The sequence below is a fragment of the Astatotilapia calliptera genome, chromosome 10, assembly GCF_964374335.1.
Source record: "Astatotilapia calliptera chromosome 10, fAstCal68.1, whole genome shotgun sequence".
Classification (NCBI taxonomy): domain Eukaryota; kingdom Metazoa; phylum Chordata; class Actinopteri; order Cichliformes; family Cichlidae; genus Astatotilapia; species Astatotilapia calliptera.
In genome coordinates this window covers 26133482-26158599 of record NC_137431.1, presented here as the reverse complement: position 1 = coordinate 26158599, position 25118 = coordinate 26133482, and the positions used below count along the sequence as shown (strand labels likewise).

General features: G+C 38.9%; 2 protein-coding genes across 3 annotated transcripts in view; both read right to left on the bottom strand.

The window, feature by feature from the left end:
• Nucleotides 1-18712, bottom strand: part of ttc3 (tetratricopeptide repeat domain 3) — a 30594-nt gene extending 11882 nt beyond the window's left edge. Inside the window, exons 1-29 of one of the 2 annotated variants that reach the window (XM_080307594.1) lie at nt 18622-18712; nt 16482-16552; nt 16351-16387; nt 13489-13645; nt 13319-13400; nt 13175-13228; nt 12806-12938; nt 12530-12615; nt 10597-10691; nt 10062-10124; nt 8842-8896; nt 7956-8145; nt 7748-7772; nt 7606-7669; nt 6853-6877; nt 5948-6008; nt 5708-5795; nt 5480-5632; nt 3990-4070; nt 3668-3777; nt 3445-3571; nt 3246-3368; nt 3060-3161; nt 2858-2950; nt 2701-2765; nt 1818-1948; nt 1372-1692; nt 977-1252; nt 853-896 (exon numbers count right to left, since the gene is read on the bottom strand). In XM_080307594.1, coding sequence (XP_080163720.1) covers nt 853-896; nt 977-1252; nt 1372-1692; nt 1818-1948; nt 2701-2765; nt 2858-2950; nt 3060-3161; nt 3246-3368; nt 3445-3571; nt 3668-3777; nt 3990-4070; nt 5480-5632; nt 5708-5795; nt 5948-6008; nt 6853-6877; nt 7606-7669; nt 7748-7772; nt 7956-8145; nt 8842-8896; nt 10062-10124; nt 10597-10691; nt 12530-12615; nt 12806-12938; nt 13175-13228; nt 13319-13400; nt 13489-13645; nt 16351-16387; nt 16482-16541 — 2901 coding nt within the window. In that variant the 5' untranslated portion in view covers nt 16542-16552; nt 18622-18712. The remainder of the gene's footprint in view (nt 1-852; nt 897-976; nt 1253-1371; nt 1693-1817; nt 1949-2700; nt 2766-2857; nt 2951-3059; nt 3162-3245; nt 3369-3444; nt 3572-3667; nt 3778-3989; nt 4071-5479; nt 5633-5707; nt 5796-5947; nt 6009-6852; nt 6878-7605; nt 7670-7747; nt 7773-7955; nt 8146-8841; nt 8897-10061; nt 10125-10596; nt 10692-12529; nt 12616-12805; nt 12939-13174; nt 13229-13318; nt 13401-13488; nt 13646-16350; nt 16388-16481; nt 16553-18621) is intronic. The other variant, XM_026181394.2, reaches the window with a different exon arrangement.
• Nucleotides 18713-19657: 945 nt separating this feature from the next.
• LOC113030570 (uncharacterized) lies at nt 19658-22974 on the bottom strand. The gene is made up of 3 exons (XM_026182121.2): nt 22635-22974; nt 20801-21103; nt 19658-20568 (listed from the first exon to the last, which is right to left on the bottom strand). The coding sequence occupies exons 1-3, from the start codon at nt 22944-22946 to the stop codon at nt 19939-19941; spliced, it is 1245 nt and encodes a 414-aa protein (XP_026037906.1). The 5' UTR covers nt 22947-22974; the 3' UTR covers nt 19658-19938.
• Nucleotides 22975-25118: the final 2144 nt, after the last annotated feature.

Below are 25118 nucleotides of genomic sequence, written 5' to 3'. Positions count from 1 at the left end.
CAGCCGCCTCGAGGCACTTTATATTGTAAGATAAAGACCCTACAATAACAGAGAGAAAACCCCAAAAATGAGCAACCACTTGGCAATAGAGAAAAGGAAAAACTCCCTTTTAATAGGAAGAAACCTCTGGCAGAATCACGCTCGGGGAGGGGCAGCCATCTGCCATGTACAACTGGAGGTAAGGGAAAGGAGACGGGACAAAAGGAACGTTGTGGCAGCCATTACTCAACCGTGCCTCCAATTGAGTGTGTGTGATAGTTAGAAAGCACTCAAAGGTTTAGAAAAGAAAAAGTTTATATTAATGTGTATATGAGGCTTATGGCGAAAAGTCCTTGTGTGCTCATTTTGAGAATCCACAACTAATCCCTGCTCTAAATCATCTATGGTGATAGTACTAAGTAAAGACCTCCTTAATATCGGTCTCTCTCTCTCACTCACTCACACACACACACACACACACACACACACACACACACACACGAGTCCCATCTGCTGTTTAAACCTTCAGTTTGGGAGGGGTAGCCAATCAGAATAAATCAGGTTCAAAGGGGAGGAGCTCAAATGTACTGTTTTAGGCAGAGGACAAACAGGCCTTTTGTCCCATTTACCCTCCCCTCAACTCCAACTGGTCATGGCAAATGTTTGCCCCTCCCTGAGCCTGGTACTGCCAGAGGTTTCTTCCTGCTAAAAAGGAGTTTTTCCTTCCCACTCTCACCAAGTGCTTGTTCAAAACACCCTAAAATATAGTTTTAGTACTTTCCTCACCACCAGTGTATTTCTGAAAACGTCAAACTAATCCTTTAAGTTTATAGACCTGCAGCCAGATATATTTTAGATTTCCAAAAACCTTACATTTTGACTTTCATCTGACTTTTTTAAGACCGAACAATGCCCATCTGAAAAACAAACAAAATAAAATCATGAGGTAAAATGAAGGCTCTCCCAATCAAAAGTTAGTCGAGCTCAAAATACTCACCCAACATATCAAAATATTCATCCAGAATAGTGTGGCAGGAGACATACTCATCCCTATGCTCGTCCATAGTCCAGATAAAGAGCCTCATGTCATGTGGCGGGGCCTGTTTAAGGTATTCAGTCACAGTTAAGCCAATGCTTGAAAATAACTCCGGGCTCGTGCCCAACTTCTCTATAATCATATCCTGCAAAGGTCCAAATTTTAGCAGAAGAGACAAGTCCAGTTGCTCCAAGCGTCCTGCGTAGCGTTCAATGAAGCTCTGGGCAGCATTCAGACCTGCAGAAGAAACAGTAATCCATTTAACAGTATGAATACCTTAAAAAGCCACTTGTAATGCAACAGAAACTCTTCTGACACGTATTTCAGAGTATCAGATTAAGTGGATAAACACCAACCTCCATCATTGAGCCGGTGCGCCCAATTGCTGAGTTTGGGATTTATGTTCACACAGCTACTGAGCTCCTGGATAAATACACGAGCCAAAACCCGGTTGTTCCTCTCCAGCAGCAGCTCAGCAACTTGTCCTAAAGTCTCTAGCTGCTCCTGCTGCCAGTTCAGCATCCTTCCAGCTAGCTGGTTCCCCCTAGCAAAGTCCAGCTCCAACCAGGGTTTCAGACTGCTGAAGAGAACAGAAATATGGAGGCCATTCTCCCCCCTCAGAAGCTCCACATTCTGGTTGATCTGCAGAAGAACTCGATCTCTGTACACTAACCAGACTGAAACAAGGGAAACAGACAAAAGGTGAATCAACAAGTGTTTGGGTTGAGAAAAGTCAAAATGTTAAATTCTAACTAAAGGAAACCTTTTTAACAAAAATTTTAACAAAAGCTACAGGAGGCACCTTTCTGCTGACTCGGAGCTGCCGAGTCTTGCTGCTGCTGCAGAATCTGCTTATCCTCCTTATCCTGAAAAGACACTTTATGCTGCTTCCTCCTTAGCTTGTGCTCGTCCTTTGATTTTAACTTCTTCAGACTGAAAAACAGCAAGAAGTAGTACAGATTTTCAGAAAGCAGCTGCACGTGAATGTGAATCATAAAACTCCGGTCATGGTTCGATCCCCAGGTTCTCCGATCTGCTTGTTGAAGTATTCTAGGAGAGAGAATCAACTCCGAGTAGTCCCTGATGCATTCACTGGAATTTCATTGTGCGTGTGAACATCAGGCCAAGTGTTAAACACAAAATAATTAAAATACTGGCGACGGCCAGTGTTCACTGAGACTCAAACCTGTCCAAGATTTTTTTAGTAGACACACTTAACTTGTAACTCCTACACTGAATCACACTTTGTAGCTGAGCCGTTTGAAATAGAAGCGCTCTGCAGATACTGTGACGCAAATTTTAAGAATGTCAGAAAAAACAAATCAGCACACCGGTCTCACACGTGACTGAACGAGCATCTTTGGCAGTCATTGCAATTTGGGTGTTTAAAAGCCCTTACTGGTCAGGGAAATCTTTGAGCTTGGCTTTAAGTGAACACACAGGACAGGCATGCAGAGGAGTCAGCTGCTTGTAGGTGTGAGACGGACACACTGTCACTTTATAAATTCAAGAGGGAGTTACCGAGTCCCTGCTACAGCCAAAACAGCTGCTGACACTAAAGTATAAGCAAGAGTGTGAAATAACCAGAACATCTAGCTGGTAATTATTAGCTAGTAGCTACATAGTTGTTAATTTTTTCTTAAGTTCACAAACATCTAGAATGAACTCTGTAACTTCAGCCTCACCTTGTACATTTCTGATTCACCTTTGGCTTCTTCACAGTCTGCGGTTTGGGGACTGCAGCTTCAAACTGAAAAGACAGAAGAACTCAAGTCAACAACAACTCTGTGACTCATGACCAGAGTTTCTACGCCACCCCCTCAAAGAGCTTTCGCCTCTCACCTTACACTTCACCACGCCCGTCGGACAAAAGATTGTTATACTACAGATCTGACCGATGCAGTCTGGAGTCAAACAAGCTTCTTGCAGCAAATCCTGCAACACAAAAACAAGTAGGTTTGTTCACAGCTGGAAATTGTAGCTTCATGATAACAAGAAAGCAACAGAATACACAGAAGGATGATGTAACAAGGTCTAAATTCACCTTTTCACTCTTTTCTGAGAAGGCTGATGCTTTCAGGGTCTTCCAACATGTGACGTGATATTCAACTGTGCAGTCCTCACAGCAGCATATCCGAATGAAGCCCTTCATAAAGTAGAAAAAAACATTATGGTTTCCATCTTTTTTTTCTTTCTTTAAACTGTGAAAAATTGACTGGATGCTGTTTACTTTAAAATCTGGGTCAGTAAAGTAGATTTCAGCTTTCACTGGGCAAAGACATTTATCAAGGCGACAAATGGCATCAGGAAGGGGAGGAAACTTGCACAACTCTATAGCATCTTCCAGAATTTCCTAAAACGAAAGAAAACATGAGCAATGCTTGATTCACATCACACATTTGTTAAAATATAAAGCACCTGAGACTCACCTTGAAACAGTCTGGCTGTGTTTCTTTGACAATCTCTTTTGTCAAAGGCCAGGTGAGTTTACCAGGTGTTATTTGATTCTTGACCATCTGCAGGGAATCTAAAAACTGCTCCAGAGCTACTGCAAACCTGCCAGAAGCAGAAGAATCCACACATTGTACAGTTTGAAAATCCAAAAGTCAGAATCAGTGGCAAAACTGCTGTTAACTGATGTTAGTTGTGTACCTGTTCTCCCTGAGATATAGCTTGCCAAAGGCGTAGTAAACTAGACACTGAAACGTCCTCTCGTCGTATGATTTGATCTTCTCCAGCAGTTTTTCTGCTCCTGTCAGTTCCTACATATGAACGACAACCACATATGAAGTGAATGCAACAAAGTCCACCTTGTTCCACTTTGCTACTGAAAATATTTCCTGCCTTAACTGCTTTATCTATCAATCAGGACTTCTTTTTGCAACAAGGATGTACGGTGACTTAGCTGTAGTCCCTGGTGCAGAGTTGTGCTTCTGACAAAAAATAAAATTTGACCACTTTGCTTAAAACTTACCTCCGGCCGGCCGATCTGTATCAGGGCTGACGCATGGCCAAACAGTAACAACAGCTCATCTATTGTTGAAAGTCCAAGTTCCTGAGAAGAAGGAGAAGAAAGGACATTAATCATTCTGTTGAAACTGTAAATCACCTAAAAGGATTAAGATTAAAACCTTTACTTAGTGCTTCATAAGTAATTGTTTGTACAGCTTAGGGGAGCAGAAACTTAGTTTCTTCCTCACAAGAAGAGTTGAATAATCTCACAGGTTCCTATTGGGTTTTTCTTCTTCTTAAATTGTTTATAATGAAAAGTGAGAGGAAGCATGGTAGAAGAGGAAGGAAGTGACTCGCCAGAATAGGCTCCCTGCTCTAAATCAGCAATTAACCACAGTGAACAACTCACTGGGGCAAAATCTAAGAACCTCGACCTAATTTCAAACAGAAACTTTTCATTTTTAATCCCAATTTTAAATAAAAAAAAGAAAAAGAAAAAAAGAAAAAACATTTATTATCCTCAATTTACATCTTAGGCCAGATCTTTTAATTTTTCTGACTTTTACAAAGACAAAAATATTTCTCAAAGTTTTCTGCAAGATTTTATTTACTGCCATCCTTTTTTTCTTTTTTAAAATCTTGCACTTTGACGGACTTTGGTCTGTATGTGCGTATGAAGAGTGCTATGTACATAAAGACAAATAATCCAGTTAAGTTTCGTTTCAGTGTTATGTCATCATCTCTAGAAAGGATCAGTGTAGTCACGCCTGCAGTTAGTGCAAAATGCGGCGGTGCGATTTTTAACCGGTAGTAGGAAATTCGATCACATCGCTCCGGTTCTGGCTTCCTTGCATTGGCTTCCCATTGAATTTAGGATTCGTTTTAAAGTCCTTTTATTGGTTTTTAAATCTTTAAATGGTCTGGCTCCTGTCTATTTATCTGATTTGCTGAAGCCACATGTTCCTCCTCGCTCGCTCCGTTCAGCTGAGCAGCTGCTGCTGTCGGTCCCTAAGTCGCGGCTGAAATGCAGAGGAGACCGTGCCTTTTCAATTGCGGCTCCGATGCTCTGGAATAACCTTCCCCTCCAAATTAGACAAGCGTCATCAGTGAAGGTCTTTAAGTCCAGATTGAAAACCTATTTTTATTCCCTGGCTTTTAACTCTGTAGGAAACTGACACCTTCTTATTTATTTTATTGTATGTAATGATTTTATGGTATTTTTAATTTGGTTGTTGTTTTGATCTGTGTTGTTCAGCACTTTGGTCTGCCTGGTGTGTTCGTAAAGTGCTATACAAATAAACGATGATGATGATGATGATGATGATGATGATGATGATGATGATGATGATGGTGGTGTGAGAAATGTGGAAAAAACGAAAATTTGTACACAACACTGCAAATCTGCAGACAAACTAAAACTATTGACACATTTTTTTGTATTTGGAGTTCATTGGGATTCATACTTTAGCCTTTAGCATACTTTAGTTTAGCCACAGTAAGAACTAATATTACCTTGGTTGTTACAGTTTCCAGTAAGGTCAGCGCCCTGCTGAAGGCCTGCTCTGCGTTGCGGGTACGGAGGTCAGCCATTGCAGTGTGAGCATCTTCCACCAGAGATCTGAACTCTTTCAATCTGTCGGCTTTACCGTCAACCACTACCTGGCTCTGAACAGAGGATGGCCACTTTATGTAACGGTACTGCTGATGACTTTGAAGCAGTGCTAAATGTGAGAAACTTACCTGTTTTCCAGGATGACTAGTTTTGCTCTTTGATTTCTTCTTTGCTGTGGCGTTGGACTCTCCCTTTTCACTCTTTGAAAGCGGCTCGCTTCAGAACACAAAAGTTTTAAATTATGCTTAAACATTTCCCCTGCTGAAGTTGTTTTTCTGTGCTTGACAGTACTGTCCAATGGAGCCAAAGGTTGTGGTAGAAAAGTGAGACAGTTTTTATGGGTTATTAATAGTAGTGTTTTCACCAACCTTTTAGATGGTTTAAGGTCTTTACTGTTGCTGTTCTTCTGTGGAGTCCTTTCAGTTTTTCCTTGGGAGAGAATATCAGACTTTAAAGTGGACCTTTTCTGCTTTTTCCAAATTTCCTATCTTACACACACAAACTCTTACAAAGTTCATATTAAACATACAAAATTCTAACTAAGGCCATCAGTGTTTATACAGGTAATCTCTGAGTCCCAGAGCTCAGTGCCTCAGACTGCTTTAAACTGACAGGGACAGAAAGGGAGTCAACAAGTTTGTTTCAGCCAGAATATGGACCGAGTGGCTGCAGCAAGGCCCAGTTTATGTTAAATAAGGAATATATTCAATTGTTACTCAAGTAAAGCCTAATCTGATTTCTGATCCTCCTAAGAGGAAGCAAAGTTTCACCTTGATTTACTCATGTGAATGCAGTTATGTTTGAGCAGCTGAGTAACAGCAACAAGAAGAGATATAACTATATTCCAGATATCAAAACATTTATAAAAGTGACCAAACGGTCCTGTAACTTTCTTCACTTTTCTCCAAGTTTTTTTTTAAAGCCAAGTTGAGCCAGCTGCCCTCGAACACCATCAAAAAGGCCTCAATTTCTGATTGTGAGTGCTGTCAGGAGTTAATCAACAGTCTGTCAGAATCACAGCTGATGGGTTTCACTGATTTGAACAACAAATATCTGAATTCACAGCAACTCAAATTTGATTCTATTCATGTCATCAACTGCAAATAAGCCTAAATTTGTATCACTTCATGGTCATCATACATATTCATGTCATGTGGCAATTTAGCAATAAACTTCAAAATAAGCCTCAGAGCCTCAAAGGGTTAGTTTTCCATACTGGAAAGTGCAACTATATGATGAAAGATAAAAACCAAACGGATGAAAACACACTCACTTGTTTGCTTGTCCATGTTTACTACCTGTTAACACACAAATAAAATATCAACTCTAAAATTAAGCAACAAAACATGAGTCATACTTTTAAAATGTGACAAAACTAAAGCTGCAAATTTTCATCATCTGAATGTTCTTTTAAAACCACCACCATTAAAATTTAAATCGATACCAAAGAACATCTATAGCTGAAGATCATGAGACCATAGTTATCAATACATATACATTTACAAATATGCATAAAAAGGAATTAATAATCAATCGTAGAATAAAAAAAAAAAAGGGAAAGAAACAGAACACTGAAATAAGAAACTGAAACAAAAACCGAAATCAAAGTCAACTTAAATGTAAACGCTTAAAACAAAAACTTAATTGAAAGAAAAAAAACAAATAAACATTACAAATACTGTTACTCATTTTCTTTCTTGCCACTTCCATTTTTCTTTCACATATAAGCTCTTCTGTATTAAAATATCAATATTTTGACATTTCCCCTTTTATCTTAGACAAACAGACTGAAAACTAAAGTTTGATTACAAAATACAAAAAAGAACCTGAATTAAGGTTTTGTTCAGCATTTTTGATTGAAAACTGGATTATCAGAATTACTATTAATCGTTTATCAATTAAACCACTCTATTAAAGATTTAATTCACTTAATATTTCGACAAAAATACTTAAAAATCTTATCCTTACCTAACAAACTAATTTATTATTCTGCTTTACTGACAACCTCAAATGATGCGTTACAAACCTTTGGGGACGTGCTGGCAGCTGGATGACTCTTATGAGATGGTGTCACGAGGCCGAGTCTTAAACTGTGAAGAAAAAATAAAACTGCATGAAATAAGAATTTTACTAGCGGTTATTACCAAATGCACAAAGCACATACATACCTTTGACCTTGCTCTAGTGGTCCAGCTGAAATCAGAGAACAGAAATATCAGTTTGAATTTGGAGGGATATGACAGATTATTTTTTCACTAAAACCAATAACAGGATCTTAATTGGAAGGTAAAAAGTGGAAACATTCAACAACAAAACAAAAAAAGAAATAACCCTTTGCCATTAGCCACTGTAAGAAGACAGGGTTTTTAAGTTTACCTGAGACATATCCTCGAGGTGGGCCTGGATGAGCCATTGGATGTGTCGTTGTGTATTTGCAGAACTGCGTTTCCAGATCTTTGACTCCCTCGTGGTCATCTTTACAGAGCATCTGGGCCAACTTATTTGCTTTTATTGCCATTTCATAGTGTCCCAAGGAGAACAAGGCCTCACAGTAACGGTAGTGACCCTGTACAAAAACAAGAAAGAGGATTTCTTCATCACAGCAGCTGTTTGCTCACACAGTTCACATAATAATGCTCAGTGTTGCTGTTCAGATAAGGTACTGTACACTAAAGCCAAACACAAAGTTACAAGCATGGTGGGTGGCAGTATAATGCTCTAGGGCTGTTTTGCTGGTACATTGCACAAAGTGGATGGAATAATGAAGACGGATGACTACTTCCAAATTCTTCCACTTCACCTCAAATCAGCAGCTAGATGTTTGAAACTTGGACACAGCTGGGTGTTCCAGCAGGACAATGTTTTGGAATGGATAAAGCAGGCTAACATTAAGCTTCTGGGAATGGCCTTCCCAAAGCCTCAACCTCATCTCCATTGAAAATGTTTGGACTATTCTTAAAAGCCGGTACTGTGCCAGGAAACCAACCAATCTAAATGAACTCTACCAAGAGAGGTGGTTAAATACCCAGCCAGAATTATGCTATGCACTTGTTGATGACTACTAAAGGCATCTGGTCACGGTGCAACTTGCAAAAACAAAACTAATCCAAAGAAAAGTAATCAAAATCTGTTGTGACACAGACTTCAGTCTACTCTAATAACAGAAACTCAACAGAAATGAAAGCAACAGTGGAGCAGAAATTTATTTTACTGAATATGAACTCAGAACATTACAAACAAAGATTATAATTAAGACAAATACCTTTGCCCACACAGGTTTAATCAGAGTGGCACGTTTTCCATCGCCGACCGCTTTTCTGAAAAGTAAAAATAAAAAGTTTGGATCGAAAGATCCACGAGCTTGTGACTTGCTCTGCTTCGCAAAAACAATCTGCAGTAAAACACGCCTCAGAATGGGTGTGGCATAGTTTTACAACAATCACAGGTGCAAAGTGAAAGCATTTATGACAAGTTGTTTTCAGTAAGTTTCGGGCACAACTTCAACTTATCCAGGTACACAGAGAAGAGGATCAAATGTGGAGAGGTTAAAGCTCCAGCAACGCTGGTTTTACATACAACAACTTGTTTTTAAAAAATCTGATGAATGTGTTTCTGCGTGTGGTTGTTATGCGTAAGTGCTTCCAATACTTTTTGGAGTATCAGATAAGGGTAATAATGTCCTCATGTGTATTTGAACTAGATGGATGGCAAACCTTTTAGAACATGTCTGTTTTTTTATTCGCTGAGAATAAATAGAAAGTCCACTTATTCTTTGGTTTAGGTCACTTCTGTCTTGGTTGAAGACAAAAGTGACTTCCTACACAAAGAAAGTTGGTATTAAAACATCTGTCAGCCTAACAGCTTTTTAAAAAGGCCAGTTTCAGTTAAATATTGACTTTAGCTCAAGATTAATTAAATAGGGTGCCAAGTAGGCTAGAAAGTACACAAAGACACAAAGATCAACAGGAAACGTACAGTGCTTAACAAACCTATTAGGCCACTCACCATAAAAATAAGAGCACAAAATATATTAGAAATGAACCAAATTCATATTTTTGTACCCAAATTTGAGCCGGAGCGCTGGATATCTCTGAGGAGTCAGAAATTAATCAAGCAAAACATTCAACCACTGAAATTATTTTTTTGTTCAGGGATGTAAGTGAACAATTAAGAAAAAAAAAAGGAAAAAAAGTGTTTTAATATCCTCTCAGCTGTTTTGTAAAACAGAAAATTTAAAAAAACGATTAACAAAAATTATGTTTTAGCATTAATAATAAGATTTTGACTAATGAGACTGCGCACACTTATTGATTAACTACTACAGAAATATAAAAATTCCCAATGCTGTTAATTTAGGGCAGCTGTGAGTTAAAATTTACAACCTTACATTGGGTGGTGGTATAATCAATTTATTAAGCATTGCTTTTTCTGCTTTTTATCAAACAGAACTGTGGCAAGTGCTCCAGAATGAGTGGTACTTACTGATATTTCTTACACCTGATAAAGGATAGGGCTCGGTTTCCATAAAGTTTGTGATTGTCAGGGCTGGGAAGAGAAATAAATTAATTTCAACTACAAAAGGCACAACTTTTCTTTTTAGTGGACAGATATGTAGAACATGTTTTTTGACATATTTCCATGGATTAAATACACTCAGTGACAAGCAACATATTTAGGCTGTATTAAGAAATGTACAGCCACAGTCACATGGGCTTAATGGCCGGCCAACAACACCCTGGCAACCAGTGGTTGCCGGGGGGGGGTGCATTCCCACACTGGTTGGACAGTGGCTACTGGAGGTCACAAGGTAAAAATTGGTGTCAACAGCCAGCAACCATTCACCAACCAGTCAAGGTGAATATACATTTTTCCCTAGAAGCCGGTGGTTACTGAACAGTCTCTTGGCATATGTGACCGACACCTTATCCATCTCACTATGATGGTGCTGCAGTGTATCACAGTTGTCATAAGGTAAAGGCATGGCACTAAAATGTAATGTCAGAGAAGTATTACTTACTAATATTCGATGGCTTTAGAATAATACTTCACCGCTTCTTCATAGTGCTGTTTCTCAAAGTGCTCGTTTCCTTTCTTCTTCATCTCTTCACTTTTCTGGGGGAGGAATATATTTATTTCCACTGGCAGTAGAGAAATGCATTCAAACACAGGAAGGAAATTTTTTTTTTTTTTTTTAAACAGCATTAAATCCATTGAGGAAGCACTTTAAAGTTATTGAGCGTCTGAGGTTGTTTTCAAGCATGTTACAACAAGTAGACTGCCTGCTGGGCTCTACTAATGAAGCAAGATTTGTAGCTGAGCAAGGTCACGTGAGGACACGCATGCAGCACATTGGTGTCCTGTATGAAATAAGTTCGACATAACCAGGCTTCTTTTCTGTTAGCTGACTGTTAGCTTGACATAAGTTTAAATCCCAGTCAGAGGTAATGGATATCCATTTCTATATTAACCAAGTTTCAGTTTCAGATTACCTTTAATTCAGTGTCAGCTTATTTTTAAGCTTTTTGATTTTTGTCCCCAATCTAAATTATTTGATGTTTTACTTGCTATGCCACAATATGATCAACATTCATTGTGTTTAAAGTTATAAACTTGGAATAATTATGTGCCTTTATGTCCATGTTCGAAGATGGATACTTATCTTTAATGTGTAGCTTTTATTCAAACTGTGAAGCACTCGGATACTTTTCAAAACACCATAAAGATGGAGTTAGAAACCTTGTTAAACTATTACTACTACCACTAAATTTTTTAAAGAGCAACTCACTGATGACTGTAAAAATTTAACAACGTCAGAAATCTGCTTAGTAGCAGCAGCTAAACAGGCCCAAAAGAAGTGGGGCAGGGAGAGAGGGTAGAAGTGACCTGGGAATTTATAGTCTGACCATCAATAGGTTTTAATCTGGGTTTCAAGTCATTTTTTGCATTGTGGTCTTTGGTTCTCCTTTTGTTGGTTTGCAAAAAAATATCCTTGATATTCCAAACCTGTCACCTCTCCTGGTAAACACTGTCAAAGTATCAGAAGCCCCTTTCTTAACTGCACTACTGTATAGCTCTGTGTAAATAATCATTCTGTACATTCGATAATTTTTAATCCTACAACTGTTTACAACTTGCATAGTTCCCATTTCTGTATATCCCAGATTCTGTAAAGTTATTTATTTCATATTCTGTATAGTTTTTCATATTTATATCCTGTTCATATCCTGTACATAGCTTGTACTCACTACAGCCTGTACATACTTATAGTTATAGAATATTCACAACATACTTCATACCGTGTACATTATAACATACCATAATAGACCCATTTCTGTAATATACTCACATATCTATATTATTGCTAATATATATTGTAATATATCTATATCACTAAAGCACTTCTGGATGGATGCAAACTGCATTTCGTTGCCCTGTACCTGTGCATGTGCAATGACAATAAAGTTGAATTCTATTCTATTCTATTCTATTTATCATTACTACCTAATCAGCTCAACTCTACTCGTTCTTGGTCATTATAGCAACGCAACCGAAAATCCCACGACGTCATCTGAATGAGATACAAGTGGCAATGGAGGATGTCGAATCGATGGTATAAATACTGCTCACTTTCTGGCTTTTTGTCACACTCTGGGTCCAAGGTGTTGGTTTTTGTGCAGCCATGTCTCTCATGGCCGGGTTTCAAAAGCTCTCATGACTCATTTAGTGACGTTATTGATTGCCCAGACAGTGGCTTGCAGACTGTTGACATCACATTTCCAGATTGAGCCATCTTCCTTGGAACTTCGGCGCAAGAAGGTACTTAAAAGTATTTGGTACCAAGTACTACCACTTAATGAAAAACCCTAAAAAGCGAGTCCAGTTGAGCTGAGCAGGCACCAGTGGGGGGGAAAAAAAAAAAAGACTATGAGAAACAGTGTGGTGGCTCTTACCTCAACATGAAAGTCCAACGGTGGAGCCATCAGCTCCTTCATCCTCCTATCTTGGCTGCCTCCCAGATCCTGAATAAGCCTGGCATCTGAACAAAAGACAAGTCTCAGCTTTTAAAACACCACCACCGAAGTCAAAGAAAATTATCAACAAACCAGTTCACTGTTTAGAAAAGGGAAAAAAAAAAAAAAAAACTATGAATATCACAGACTCAACACATAAAGATACCCACAGGAATTACTAGAGCTGAGCACTCAAAAGCAGATACTGTGTCTTACACTCTGTGAAGATGAAGTGGAGAGCTGTGAAGCAGGTGTGCCCAGAGTTGAGCTCAGTTATTTGCTTTTGTATATCAGGTTCTCCTGTTCGCAGCAACCAGCGAAACGCATCATCCAAGACCTCTGCACTGCGCTGGTTTCAAACAAAGTCAACACACCATCACACATAAGCACTGTTTGTACAGCTGCATTACATTTGTACCCATTTTGGACAAAATAACAAAAATAACAGAAAACACACAGGTAATCAGGTGAGACCCTGCTACCAAAAATACATTTTTGGTGAATAACTCTGACTTTTGACATTCACGTGTCAGAAATCAAATGAAAAACTGGTCACTTTTTAGAGCTCTTCATTTCCAAACTTACCAAGTTAAGCCTGTTGCTAAGTAGAACAATATATTTTGAATCATTCCTTTTTACCTGGGAGAGAGAACAAACAAGCACCTGTTAGAAAGAAAATGAGACTTACAGACTTATCTTATCTGTGTCTGACTGACATATTTAACTTACAAATCCTCTCTCCAAGGCCCTGAAGATTGTTTCTACTATTTCTATTCTTCTTATGTGCTTTAGATTTATATCGTTGTTTTCACTGAAAAGAGACCATTACACATTCTATTAACAGTTTAAACACTGATGATGAAGAGGTATTAACTGTAGGTAATTATAACTGTGCTTACTTTGCGCTGATTAGACCTATTTCAATAGCCCAGCGAACAGTACTGCACTCATCACGCTGCAGCAGAATGGGAAGCCAGAAGGAACAAATTTTCATCCTCTGCACTGCTTCTCTTTTTTTGTCAACAGGGATATCATACCATCGATTAAAAATGTCCTCTGGAAAAAAAACACATGGAGAAAACAATGCAAGGTGTTAAGCAACAGCAAACAGAAGATGGCACATTATAGGATGATTATTCTATTATTCTTAAAAGAGGGAAATAAAACATTAAAAAATGTTTTTAGTGATTATTACTGTTTTTGAACAACTAAACTCAACAAAAATACTTACTTCACTGTTAAATCCAGTCACAACTAATGCATATATAAGAGGAGTTTGTAACCAAAGTTTGTAACCAAACTAAAACTCACTCTACAAAAGAAGTGAGAAAAAAAAAGAACTCAGAAAAGTACATGTAACAAAATATATCTACAGTAATTGTCTAGGTCACAACATAGGACTACAGTGATTGAACTTAATATATTATTAAAGCTTCCTCTATCATTCTCATTGTTACATCTGTACTGGAGACACTGCTTTATACAGTCAGATCCACAAATCTTTGGACAAAAACTTTGTCATTTTGCCTCTGAGCACCATCGCTGTGGATCAAGCAATTAAGATGTGACAAAAGTATTGCATTACTTTTTTATATACAGGACCTGATTATCACAGGCTCAAAATTACTTGAACAAACTTCTGAATATGTGTTGTTTTCAATACTTGTGTAAAATTCCTTTGCAGTCTGTGACTGCCTGAAGAAGATTGTTTTCTGGCACTCTGTGGCTTCGGAAACTGAAAAGCTCCTCTGTTGAGCTGAGATCAGGTGACTGACTTGGTCAGTATAGAATATCCAATTTATTTTCCTTGAGAGACTCTTGGGTTGCTTTTGCACTATGTTCTCGGTCATTAGCCATTTGCACTGTGAAGCACTTCCAATAAATTTTACAGCATTTCTCTGAATCTGACCTAAAAGTACAGCCCTGTACTGCTACTTCTATCAGTAGTCACATCATCGCACACACTAGTGACTCATTTCCACTGGCAGTCACATGTGGTCAAAACATAACATTGTGTCCATAATGTTTGATAGACAATGTGGTATGCTTCAGATCAAAAGCTGTTTCTCTTCTTTTGTGTACTCTCCAATTTTCCCATCGTTTTGGTACAGGCTCATCCTGCTTTCTACTATCTAAAGACAGAATTGAAGACTACGACACCAGCAGTGTTTTAAACATGCAGGGCGAGGACTCAATGGGGAGCTACATGATGCAAAGTTGAGGCATCTCGCCCTCAGTTTCAGTCATCCACCCATATCAGCCAGACAGCTGTCCTGATAGCATCTCCTATCTTATCCTAGATAAATAAACTGGTGCAAACTGTAACAGCTGCATCGGGGTATATAATTTCCGGGTATATCACATCACTCCTCTATCTGAGAAAACATTGTTTCTATAGGCCTCCAAATCTTTCTATGAAAAACTGAGGTGGTCAGGTGGGATGAATTTGCTTTATTCTACAGTAATTCATCAAAGGAAGAGTCCTACAAATGCATATAAGGGTCAGTGTCAAATCACCTGTGTTCATTTTTTTCAGTGACAAAACTAACAGTCTCTCTTTAGTAAACAGCACCCTTTTAACACCAAAGAGGCTATGTGCAGCTGCAGACCAAAGATGTGACCCTTGCTCTAAGATTAGTGCAATATGCAAGTGAGTCAAAAAATGTAAGTGCATGTTTTTACTTACGCAAGTAAAAACATGAACTTTATTCATTAGCAATGATATTATACATTTGAGTTATTGCATAAGGTGTCATTTAAGAGGGTTGCTCAACATTAAATGTAATAAATTACTGATTGTATATGACAGCGGTCCCCAACCCCCGGGCCTCGGACCGGTACCGGTCCGTGAGTCGTTTTGTACCGGACCGCGAGAGTTGAGGCTCAGTTGTGAAATGTATGGTTTTCAGGGTTTTTATCGGTTTTCAGCGTTATTTTGTAAATGGCCTGTATTTGTATAGCGCTTTTACTAGTCCCCACTAGGGACCCCAAAGTGCTTTACACACCCAGTCATCCACCCAGTCACACACACATTCACACACTGGTGGGGGCAAGCTACAGTTGTAGCCACAGCTGCCCTGGGGGAGACTGACAGAAGCGAGGCTGCCATATCGCGCCATCGGTCCTTCTGGCCAACACCAGTAGGCGGTAGGTGAAGTGTCTTGCCCAAGGACACAACGACCGAGACTGTCCGAGCCGGGGCTCGAACCAGCAACCTTCCAATTACAAGGCGAACTCCCAACTCTTGAGCCACGATTTTGTTATCGTTTTTATCGTTAACTCTGTTTTCCTGGTCTTTTCACGTGTGTTATGAATAAATCTTCTTTTTTTTCGGTACCTGTACTAGTTTTATTTTGTTGTATTTATCCGCGACATCTTAAAGGCCGGTCCGTGAAAATATTGTCAGGCATAAACCGGTCCGTGGCGCAAAAAAGGTTGGGGACCGCTGGTATATGACATGAAAGAACACAGTTATTATCAGATTATTATGATGACCCAGTATGTAACGTTAATTCTAGAACACCAATTTGCAGTTCTGAAACATTACCTCTAATGTTACGTATAATTTACTTGATAAAACACACTTCCCATAAAAGTATATTAAATTACAACAATACCTGACAAAAAAAAAGTACTCATTTCCCCATGTACATTGTCACAAAAAGAAAAAACAATGAAAATCATGTGGGTGAAAAAAAATAAATCACTCAACATTAGTATTATAGGGTTAATTCCTTATAACTGTTTGGGCAGCTTCTTACCTGATGGACGAAAGGTGATGACCATATCTTCCATTTTCTGAGTGACCAAAGGGGGGGAAATGTTAATCAGTGACATAAAGGAAAGAAAAATAAAATAAGAAAATCATTTTATTAAAAGATTTTTAACTCACCAAAGGTGGTCTGGTGCTGCCCAAGACACCACTATCAGAATCAGAGTCTGAATCTGACATTTTGTTCAGCTCTGTAAAAACATTCACATCAACCACCAAAGCCAATTTTACAGTACATGCTAAAAAGATGTAAATACATTTCTGCCGATGATTTGAATTTACTTCAGTGAATGCAAATCAACAAGCAGAAGCTTCTGTCTATATTACAGTGAAACTACAACACAACTGACCATACAAGAGAAAATCTAGTTCAATTTAATGAAGCTTGGCTCCACCTCTCTGCAATAAAATGTTCAAACTATTTAGATATTATGTGAAAAAAAAAGCTCTTAAAAAAAATAAAATCTATCACACCATAACCTGCAATCTCACTGAATGTCAGCTGCCTTTTGTTCTGTTCTCTGTTAAAATAATCCCACGCTGTCTCAATGTGGTTCGGGCTCTGGGAAGGCCAAACTGGCAGACTGATAGAAAACCACAAAGTGAAAAACTATCCAGGTATATTTTTACAGCACTGGCAGTGTGTTTGGGATCATTGTCATACTAAAAAATAAAGCCGTTGCCAATCAGATGTTTTCCAAGACTTTCAGATATTCTTCATCCGCTATAGATATATTTTTTAGGCTTGCCACTTCTTATTCCACTACTTAAGTTGTCTCAAATTTTTGGTGGTTGGTTTTTGGTGGTTCCATCATGCTGCGGGGCTGTGTGGCCGGTGCAGGGACTGGGAATCTTGTCAAAGTTGAGGGACACATGGATTCCCCTCAGTATCAGCAGATTCTGGAGACCAATATCCAGGAATCAGTGACAAAGCTAAAGCTGCGCCGGGGCTGGATCTTTCAACAAGACAACAACCCGAAACACTGCTTAAAATCCACTTAGGCATTCATGCAGAGGAACAAGTACAACGCTCTGGAGTGCCCATCTCAGTCCCCAGACCTGAATTTTATTGAAAATCTGTGGTGTGAGTTAAAGAGAGCTGTCCATGCTGGGAAGCAAACCTGAATGTACTAGAGATGTTTTGTAAAGAGGAATGGTCCAAAATACCTTCAACCACAAGACTCTCACCTACAGGAAGCATTTAGAGGCTGTAATTTCTGCAAAAGGCAGCTCTACTAAATATTGATTTCATAAATTTTTTTGTGGTGCCCAAATTTATGCACCTGCCTGATTGTTTAAACAATCATTGCACACTTTCTGTAAATCCAATAAACTTCATTTCACTTCTCAAATATCACTGTGGTCAGGTACAAGAACTGGACTGAATATGAGTGAAAAAATAATCCAAAGAAAAACCTGGAAAACTACTACTCAAGACAACTCTAAAAATAAAAGTCTGGTTACCAGCAAAATAGAAATGAATGAGCGCACTTTTTGACAATATTGTACTGTCTCTGTCGCCATCCCTGGCTGAGTTTGCCCTTTTGTTTGCTCAGTAAGATTTTAAACACCACACCCACACATACAATTGACAGTGTTATCTAACAGAACCAGACTTCCTCGTGCAGTCTCCTCTCAAGGATTCATTTTTTACACAACTTGGGAATATACTGAGAACCAAACTGCAGTTTCCAGAACATCCAGTTACCGGGTGTGGTGAACTAGTCTTCCATCATAGTAAGGCCATTACGCAGAGAGCGGGCATGTAAGACACCTGAAAATCATGAGGTGATGCCCAATATATATGCAGGCAACCCCAGGTACAGTCTGAGTTATTACTAGAAATGCTTGAAGCTCATGGTCCCCCGACCTAAAACAAAAAAGATGGAGGACTGTCCTACTAGTTGAAACCTAATCTCACAGGAATTTGCCCCAATAACAATGTTAGCACTGTAGCATATGAGCTAACCTACGTAGTGGCTTACAGAGCCATGTTAAACGGCTGGTAGCGGAAATATAACACAATGCAGTAAGTGTAAGCAACATTAGCTTTAGCTTACACATACTTTCTAACAACGTGGCATACGTTAATGACTGTACAACAACGTTTTGACACTTTTTCTCCTACTTTGTTTTAGCGCGACACCTCCCAGCATCAGCCTCAGCCAGCCTCGTAGTGTAGCTGGGTGTTGTTTTTTTTACTGGGGGGGAAATAAAATATTATGGACAAATAACAAACAGCAGAAATTCAAACACGTACCTTATGATAACTGCTGTATGGATGCTTCACAGTAACCCTCGTTGCTCCTGTTCATGCTAGTGTACGGAAATGAAGGCGCGGTTAACACACGCATGCGTCAAAGTAGGCGGATCCCGCGAATGAATTGCGTAAATTTCCTGCAACAAACATTTTTGTTATTTCAGGGTTTGTTTGGTTTTTTTCCTGATTTGGTGAAAGAGCTTACGAAATTAAATATAATTATTTTAAAAATAATTTTTTGTAATAAAATACCTGTTAGGGAAATTAGCATTAGCTGAATCATAGCGTCTTACAAGCAAAACCGGTCATGATATTATAATAATATTATGAATACTATGCTTACATAAACTAAACTAAAATGTGCACTTTTTTTGTCTAGAAGGAGAGAAAAATCATTTTACCCGTTTAGCTGCGTTCACTACTATTCACTGTTGAATAGCGCCTCCTGCTGCATCCGGAGCTGAACTACAACTGTACAATTGGAGTGGTGATGCCCCTCCACAGATGTACGCGCTGTTATTAATTTATATTTTTAGGTAAACAAATTACGTTAAAAATAAAGTAACTCAGTAAATGATAATGAAATTTCGCACTATCTTTTTCAGTTTTATTTGCGTTTATTATTATTAATTGTTAAGTTTTGTTTTTAGTTCAGTTTCATTTCAGGTAGTCTCCAGTGGGAAACTGCTCATTGAAGTTCAGTTTTAATTCTAATTAAATGTTAAGTTTCAGTTTAATTTTCTCGTATACAATGTTACGTTTTGTTTAGGTTAGTCTCAGTTTCATTTATTACAATGTGTGCTATATTTTTTATTGTCTTCTCTTTGGATTACACTATCTACTAGTATCTAATAGTTTTGCTTTTGTGGTACAACTTGTCATGTTTACTCAATCCAGCAATAGAGCTGAATTAAAATTGCATTTCCATAGTTTTTATGATTAAGAATTTTATGAATTTTATGTTCAAAGTATTTTACATAGTTTGTGTTTGCATTATTGTGAAAAATAATCAATACCATTTAAGAACTGTCACTAGTTCTTTTTTCCAAATGTGAGGTTTTTTATTAGGGTCTGTTCAAATTTGAAATGACATTTGACATTTGATGACGATTTGAAGAAAACACTTTCATTTGTTTCCTAAATTATGTGAAAAATTTCATACTGTTCATGCGAAATTTGTATTGAAAGGGTCTTATATATGTGGTAACTGACCCAGTTTAATACACTGGTAGAAAATAGGAAACACAATTGTGCTTTTCTGGCTGTAACAATGTTGTGTTAGTTTTTGTGGCTGACTAATCAGATATTTGTTTTTGTCTAATTTGTCCTCAGTTCGAAGTCATCCCTCTGCCTTAGCAAGCTCTGAAAAACTCCGTCAGCATACAGGAAAAAATTTCCGTTGCTCTCCAGGTCCTGCACGTTGATTATTCGAGTCACCAGAGCTTCTTGTATGGCTGGAGACTCACAGGGGTGATGCTGCACACTGTGACTCACGTTTCTCGAGGGCTCGATGACTAACAGTCCAAGCATGCTGCCATCCTCCGTCCTGCTGTATCTGGATGAAGTGTAGAGGGTGTCTCCTGTCATCGTGGTGTCATTGCTTCCATTTAGGACATTAAATCCAAAGTCTCCACCTGCTTCATCAGTTTTACAGCCTCTGTTAATTCCTGCAGTTGAACTGGGTGTGGCAGATTTATTACTTGGACCAACCTGGCTACCATTAACAAGGAGGCTGTTGGAGCATGTCATATTGGTTATAGTAGATGTGTTAGCATGTTTAGGTCTGTTGGCAGCATTGGTTCTTGGTTTTTGTGGACCAGGAGCTGGAGTCTCCTGGATGTTTGCGCGTAGGTAGGCTGTATAGCCCCGAACCAGGTGACCTAACCCCGTCTTATAAGAAATGCGCATTGATTCAACTGATCCTAATGGCACAGACTGCAGACGGGCCTGTGGGAAGAGGAAAGTGCTTTAAAATCAACTCAATACCTCCCACTCAAAGCTCTCTGTAGCTTTGGTTTTGTGCCATCATCTAAAGGGAGAGAAAGAACCTACAATATGGGATGTAAACACTTACCTACATACGAAGCAGATTTTACAATGTAGAGGCATACCGATGCACTAGAGTAAACACATACTATCATAACCTGAGCTGGACGTGTTTTCATCTATCTGTTCTGACCTGGTGGATTCTCATGTGCAGGTGAATTACAGCTCCTGTCAGCCACTGCTGCATCGACGCTGAACTCATTCTCTTCCTTGTGGTCATCCTATCATAATGGTCGAGAAGCTCAAATTTCAGCCAGTTATCGTAGAGCTCTGTGGTCTCAGCCATCTGATCCTGGTTGTTGGCGATGCCTGGGATAAGGGTGAGGAAGCTGTGGATAATCCAGCCGATTCTCGATGAGCTGCTGATGCCAAAAATCCTCTTAAGCCGGGATGGTTGAGTTAACGAGGGACCCTCTGTTGATCCTTGTGCTCGGACCTGTTTGGAATACGAAGCACAGTTTATAACACAAACTGTCACGCTGGCCCAAACACGGACAGAAAATGAGGTAGTATTTGTGTCAATAGAGTACTTCAGACATTAAAGAAAGACACCTCATAACTCCAAACACAGAGAGCCAGAAAGAGGGAAAATGGGAAAAAACACAAGGCTTTTTTATTTCATGAATTTGTGACTCCTTGGGTACGTTCCAGTAGTCCATTTTGCTTAGGGAGGTTTCTAACAGAGTGAAATGACACCAAAGTATCTGCATGGCAGTCATCATTTGAGCAAAGAGTGACACACATTCTCCAAATGCTTAGAAAAGGAGCTTCCATAGAGGATACAACTCTATCCACAATCACTCTCCTTCGTCCTCAAGATATCTTTTAGGAATTGAGACATCTGGTGCAGGAGGGAAATAAAAATACTCTCCAAAAGTAGATGTAAGCCCCAGAATTTGAATGTTTGTCCCTTTGGAGATGCCACAGGTTTTAGAACAGAACCTTCCTGCTGCAAGACCATTAAACCACTGCCAGTATATTTATAGCTAACTCATGTAAGTAATCTAATTACACTATCAAGCACATAAGGTTGGTTAGTCCTCTGCTCACTCCCTGTTTAGTCTGCGGTCCATTTTCTTCCACTTATGCACTTTAGGGTCATGGGCTGGGTGGCTGAAGCCAGGCTGGACTGTTAATCGGGCATACCGGCCATTTGCCCAATGGGTCAATATAGTTGTTTTTTCTTTTTCGATATAACTAAACATGCTGCAGGCCGGCTGCTGTGCACCCACCCTACAAGCACTGATAGCAGCCCAGTGGTTCATTTTTATTACTGACATGGGATTGCCTGATCAAATCTCTTAAAACAACTGGCGCTTCCCCTTTTCCCCTGTGTGCTCAGGGTAAGAGGTAAGAAACTAGATGTAGGGACAGTTTTTAGGAAGGAAGAAATTCAAGTAAAATGAATAGCTACTTTGATCATGAGCCATTTCTAAAGTGCAATGGTCACATATTGCACTACTGTCCAACTAAGATGTCCTAACCCAAAATAAAATGTTTTTCATTTTATGTATTTATTTATTTGGGCAAAACAAAACTGAAAATGTTAAACTATAATCCTAAAAACAAAACCTAAAATTTTGACTTAATACCTCAAAATTTCATTTCATTTTCTTGTTTTCGAGTCAGAAGTTCCATTTAGGAAGTCAACATTTGTAATTATGTATGACATAAAAAAAAATATGAATAAAATAAAGTTTTGTGGTGGAAGGAGGGTTCTATAGTTGTACAAACAGTGAAATGAGAAAGGATGATATACCAAAGAGACAGAAGGATGTAAAAGGTATAATATTGGGGGTAGTGTAGGAAGTAAAAAGGCAACAAAACCACATGAAGATTGGACCTTCAAACTAAAACAGGATGTAAAGTGAAAGTGGGAACACAGACACAGCAAAGAGGGGGGAAAGTGATGATAATAAAAAATAATCTCACACTAACATTAGACAAAATGCAACAGTTTTACATACCTGTTGAGCAACCTGATCAAAAAGCATGGACAGAGCCAGAGCAACAACCCCCACTCCTCCACAGGTTACCCTGCTGCCCCCCAGCTTCGCCGTCAGGTTGAGGTTGAACGTGCTCTGCTGCTCCATGCTCATGCTCCGCTGTAAGAAGTTGTACTGATGCTGCAACGCTGCTGACGAATCCAGCGACAGGAAGGTGGTGAGAACAGGATCCAAGGAGATATCAGGGATGATACTGGCATCCTGAGCCATCGAGAAGAGCTCCTGGACGGTGGCTCGAGAAGGAAGACACAAACTGCGGCCCGTCAGGATCATGGCTGAATCTGTCTGTGTGTGCTCAGTGTTATCAGTGTTTCTAACCCACTGTGTGTTTATTTGACCCAGTCCGAAGGATGTTATCAGCACGGCCAGTCCTATAAAAGAACTCATGAGCAAAAACACTAATGAGCGAACCATTTGCTCAAATAAAACAAGGTTTTTACACACATACATGTAGCTGCACAAAAAGCTTTTTTATGTTGGTGCAAAGCTGTTTGAGTCAAACAGTGACTCTCTTGTGTGCTTTTTAATTTCCTGTCTCTAAATGTGCAGAAGTAGGAGTGGAACAGCAGAAGCAGGTGGTTTGGTGCTCATTTTAGCATCAAACTATTTATATTTCTACAAAGAAAGCAGTTTCTGTACCCTTAAAGAGAAGCATAACAGTGGGTTGGTTTCACTTCCCTTCATCCTTGAAGATTTTGAGTCTGGTTCACCTCAGTAGTCAGATCACTCTCATCATGTTCAGTCAATCACTGAAGTCAAAAATCTTTCATAGATTTTATTGCTGGGGCAAAAAGGAGAGAAGCAAGGAGTCCATACCTCTCATGGTTTGTATCTAAGATTTGTATGATCAAAACTCTGAGGTTTTTGTGTCTTTTGAAGAGCTGAGGTATAAATTCAGTATAAAAAGAATAAGTTACTTTAAATGTGATTTTTCTGTATATAATGTTCTGCTTGAGCTGTTTCTCTTTTATCTACATACACACAGTATACTGTATCTCATTTCTTAACATTTTGCTTCCTTCAAAAAAAAAACAACTTTGTTCACATTTCTTTAGTTGAATCTACAATAAATTCCAAAGATTTGACATTTGACAGGGATAAATTGTATTTTTGGACTAGCAAGGTGATTCCACAAGATCTGTTAGCTCATATCCTATGGTGTGCACTGTGTCCCTAAAAACACTTGTGGAACCTGGACAAATGAGGGACAGAAGAAGACATGGCAGCAGTAGAGGAGTAGAGTAATATTTATTAAATGCCTGTCAGGGCATCCCCACCGAAAGTGGGGGCCTAGGTAACCCTCTACCATCCTTTCATGTGTCAATCAATCATACCCTTCACTCTCATTGGTAGTCTCTTCAGTCACTTGCCTCAAGGCAGAGGAAAGTTTATCTTTTCTGTAGACAAAGAATAGTTGAATTATTTTTATGTTGGAATCAATGTGGTTAAAGCATATAAGCCAATAATTTCATTTTGTTATGACATCATCCTGCTGTTCTTTATACCAATATCTCATTAATATTCTTTAATAGATTAGATTACTTAAGTGGATGTCATGCCGTGTTTATCTCACTGTTGGAGTCTGATAAGGCTTTATTTTTCTGTCCATCTGGTCTTGTTTTAGCTTCAGATTGGGTCTCTTTTTCTCTTTTTCAAGACAAATATTTTTAAATTCCTTGTACCTGACTGCTTTGTTTGAAAGTGCTGAAAATGATAAAATGCCTGAGAGCTTTGATAAACTTAAATCTAGCCTTCCAGAAGTCAGAAGTGCCAGGTTTATTTAAAGGTCAATAAATAAACGTAATCAAAATCTGAGCTCTTTTGTAATTAGATCGACATTTAGACACAGACACTGATCATTAACCTCGATGTCAATAAACAAGGTTCACTGGGATGAATTTACTGTGCTGCCCTTCGGCAAAGTCTGAGGCTCAAATAAAAGACCATACCAAAGACCACCAAGCTCATTTTTCAGTCCTAATATTTAGCTAACAGCACTTCTTGGCTGGGCCTAGGAAAGTGACAACAGACTCTTGCCCATTTGTTTAAGCTCCTCAAGATTCTGTTTATATTTTTCATATACAGAATGAACAGCATACTTTCTCTATACAGTCCGTACATTAAATTTCTCTTCAGTCTTTCCGTTTATAATATTCAAAGTCTTGAGTTTAAAGTTTTTATGGTACTCTGTGCAGTCCAGAACCCAAATGCAGGACTCCAAAGTAAACAAGATAAACAAAAAAAACAAACCTTTATTAAAGATCAAAGGTAAAAGTCCCAAATACACTTCTCCAGGGCAAAAGCATGACTGTTGAGTAGGGACACACAAGAACAACAAGCAGGGTAAATTAAGACACTGGCAAGGGGGAATTAAGGGCTATTAATAATCACAGAAAACACTTAAGGTTAATCCGGACGATGAAGCACAGCTGGAGAACAACGGAC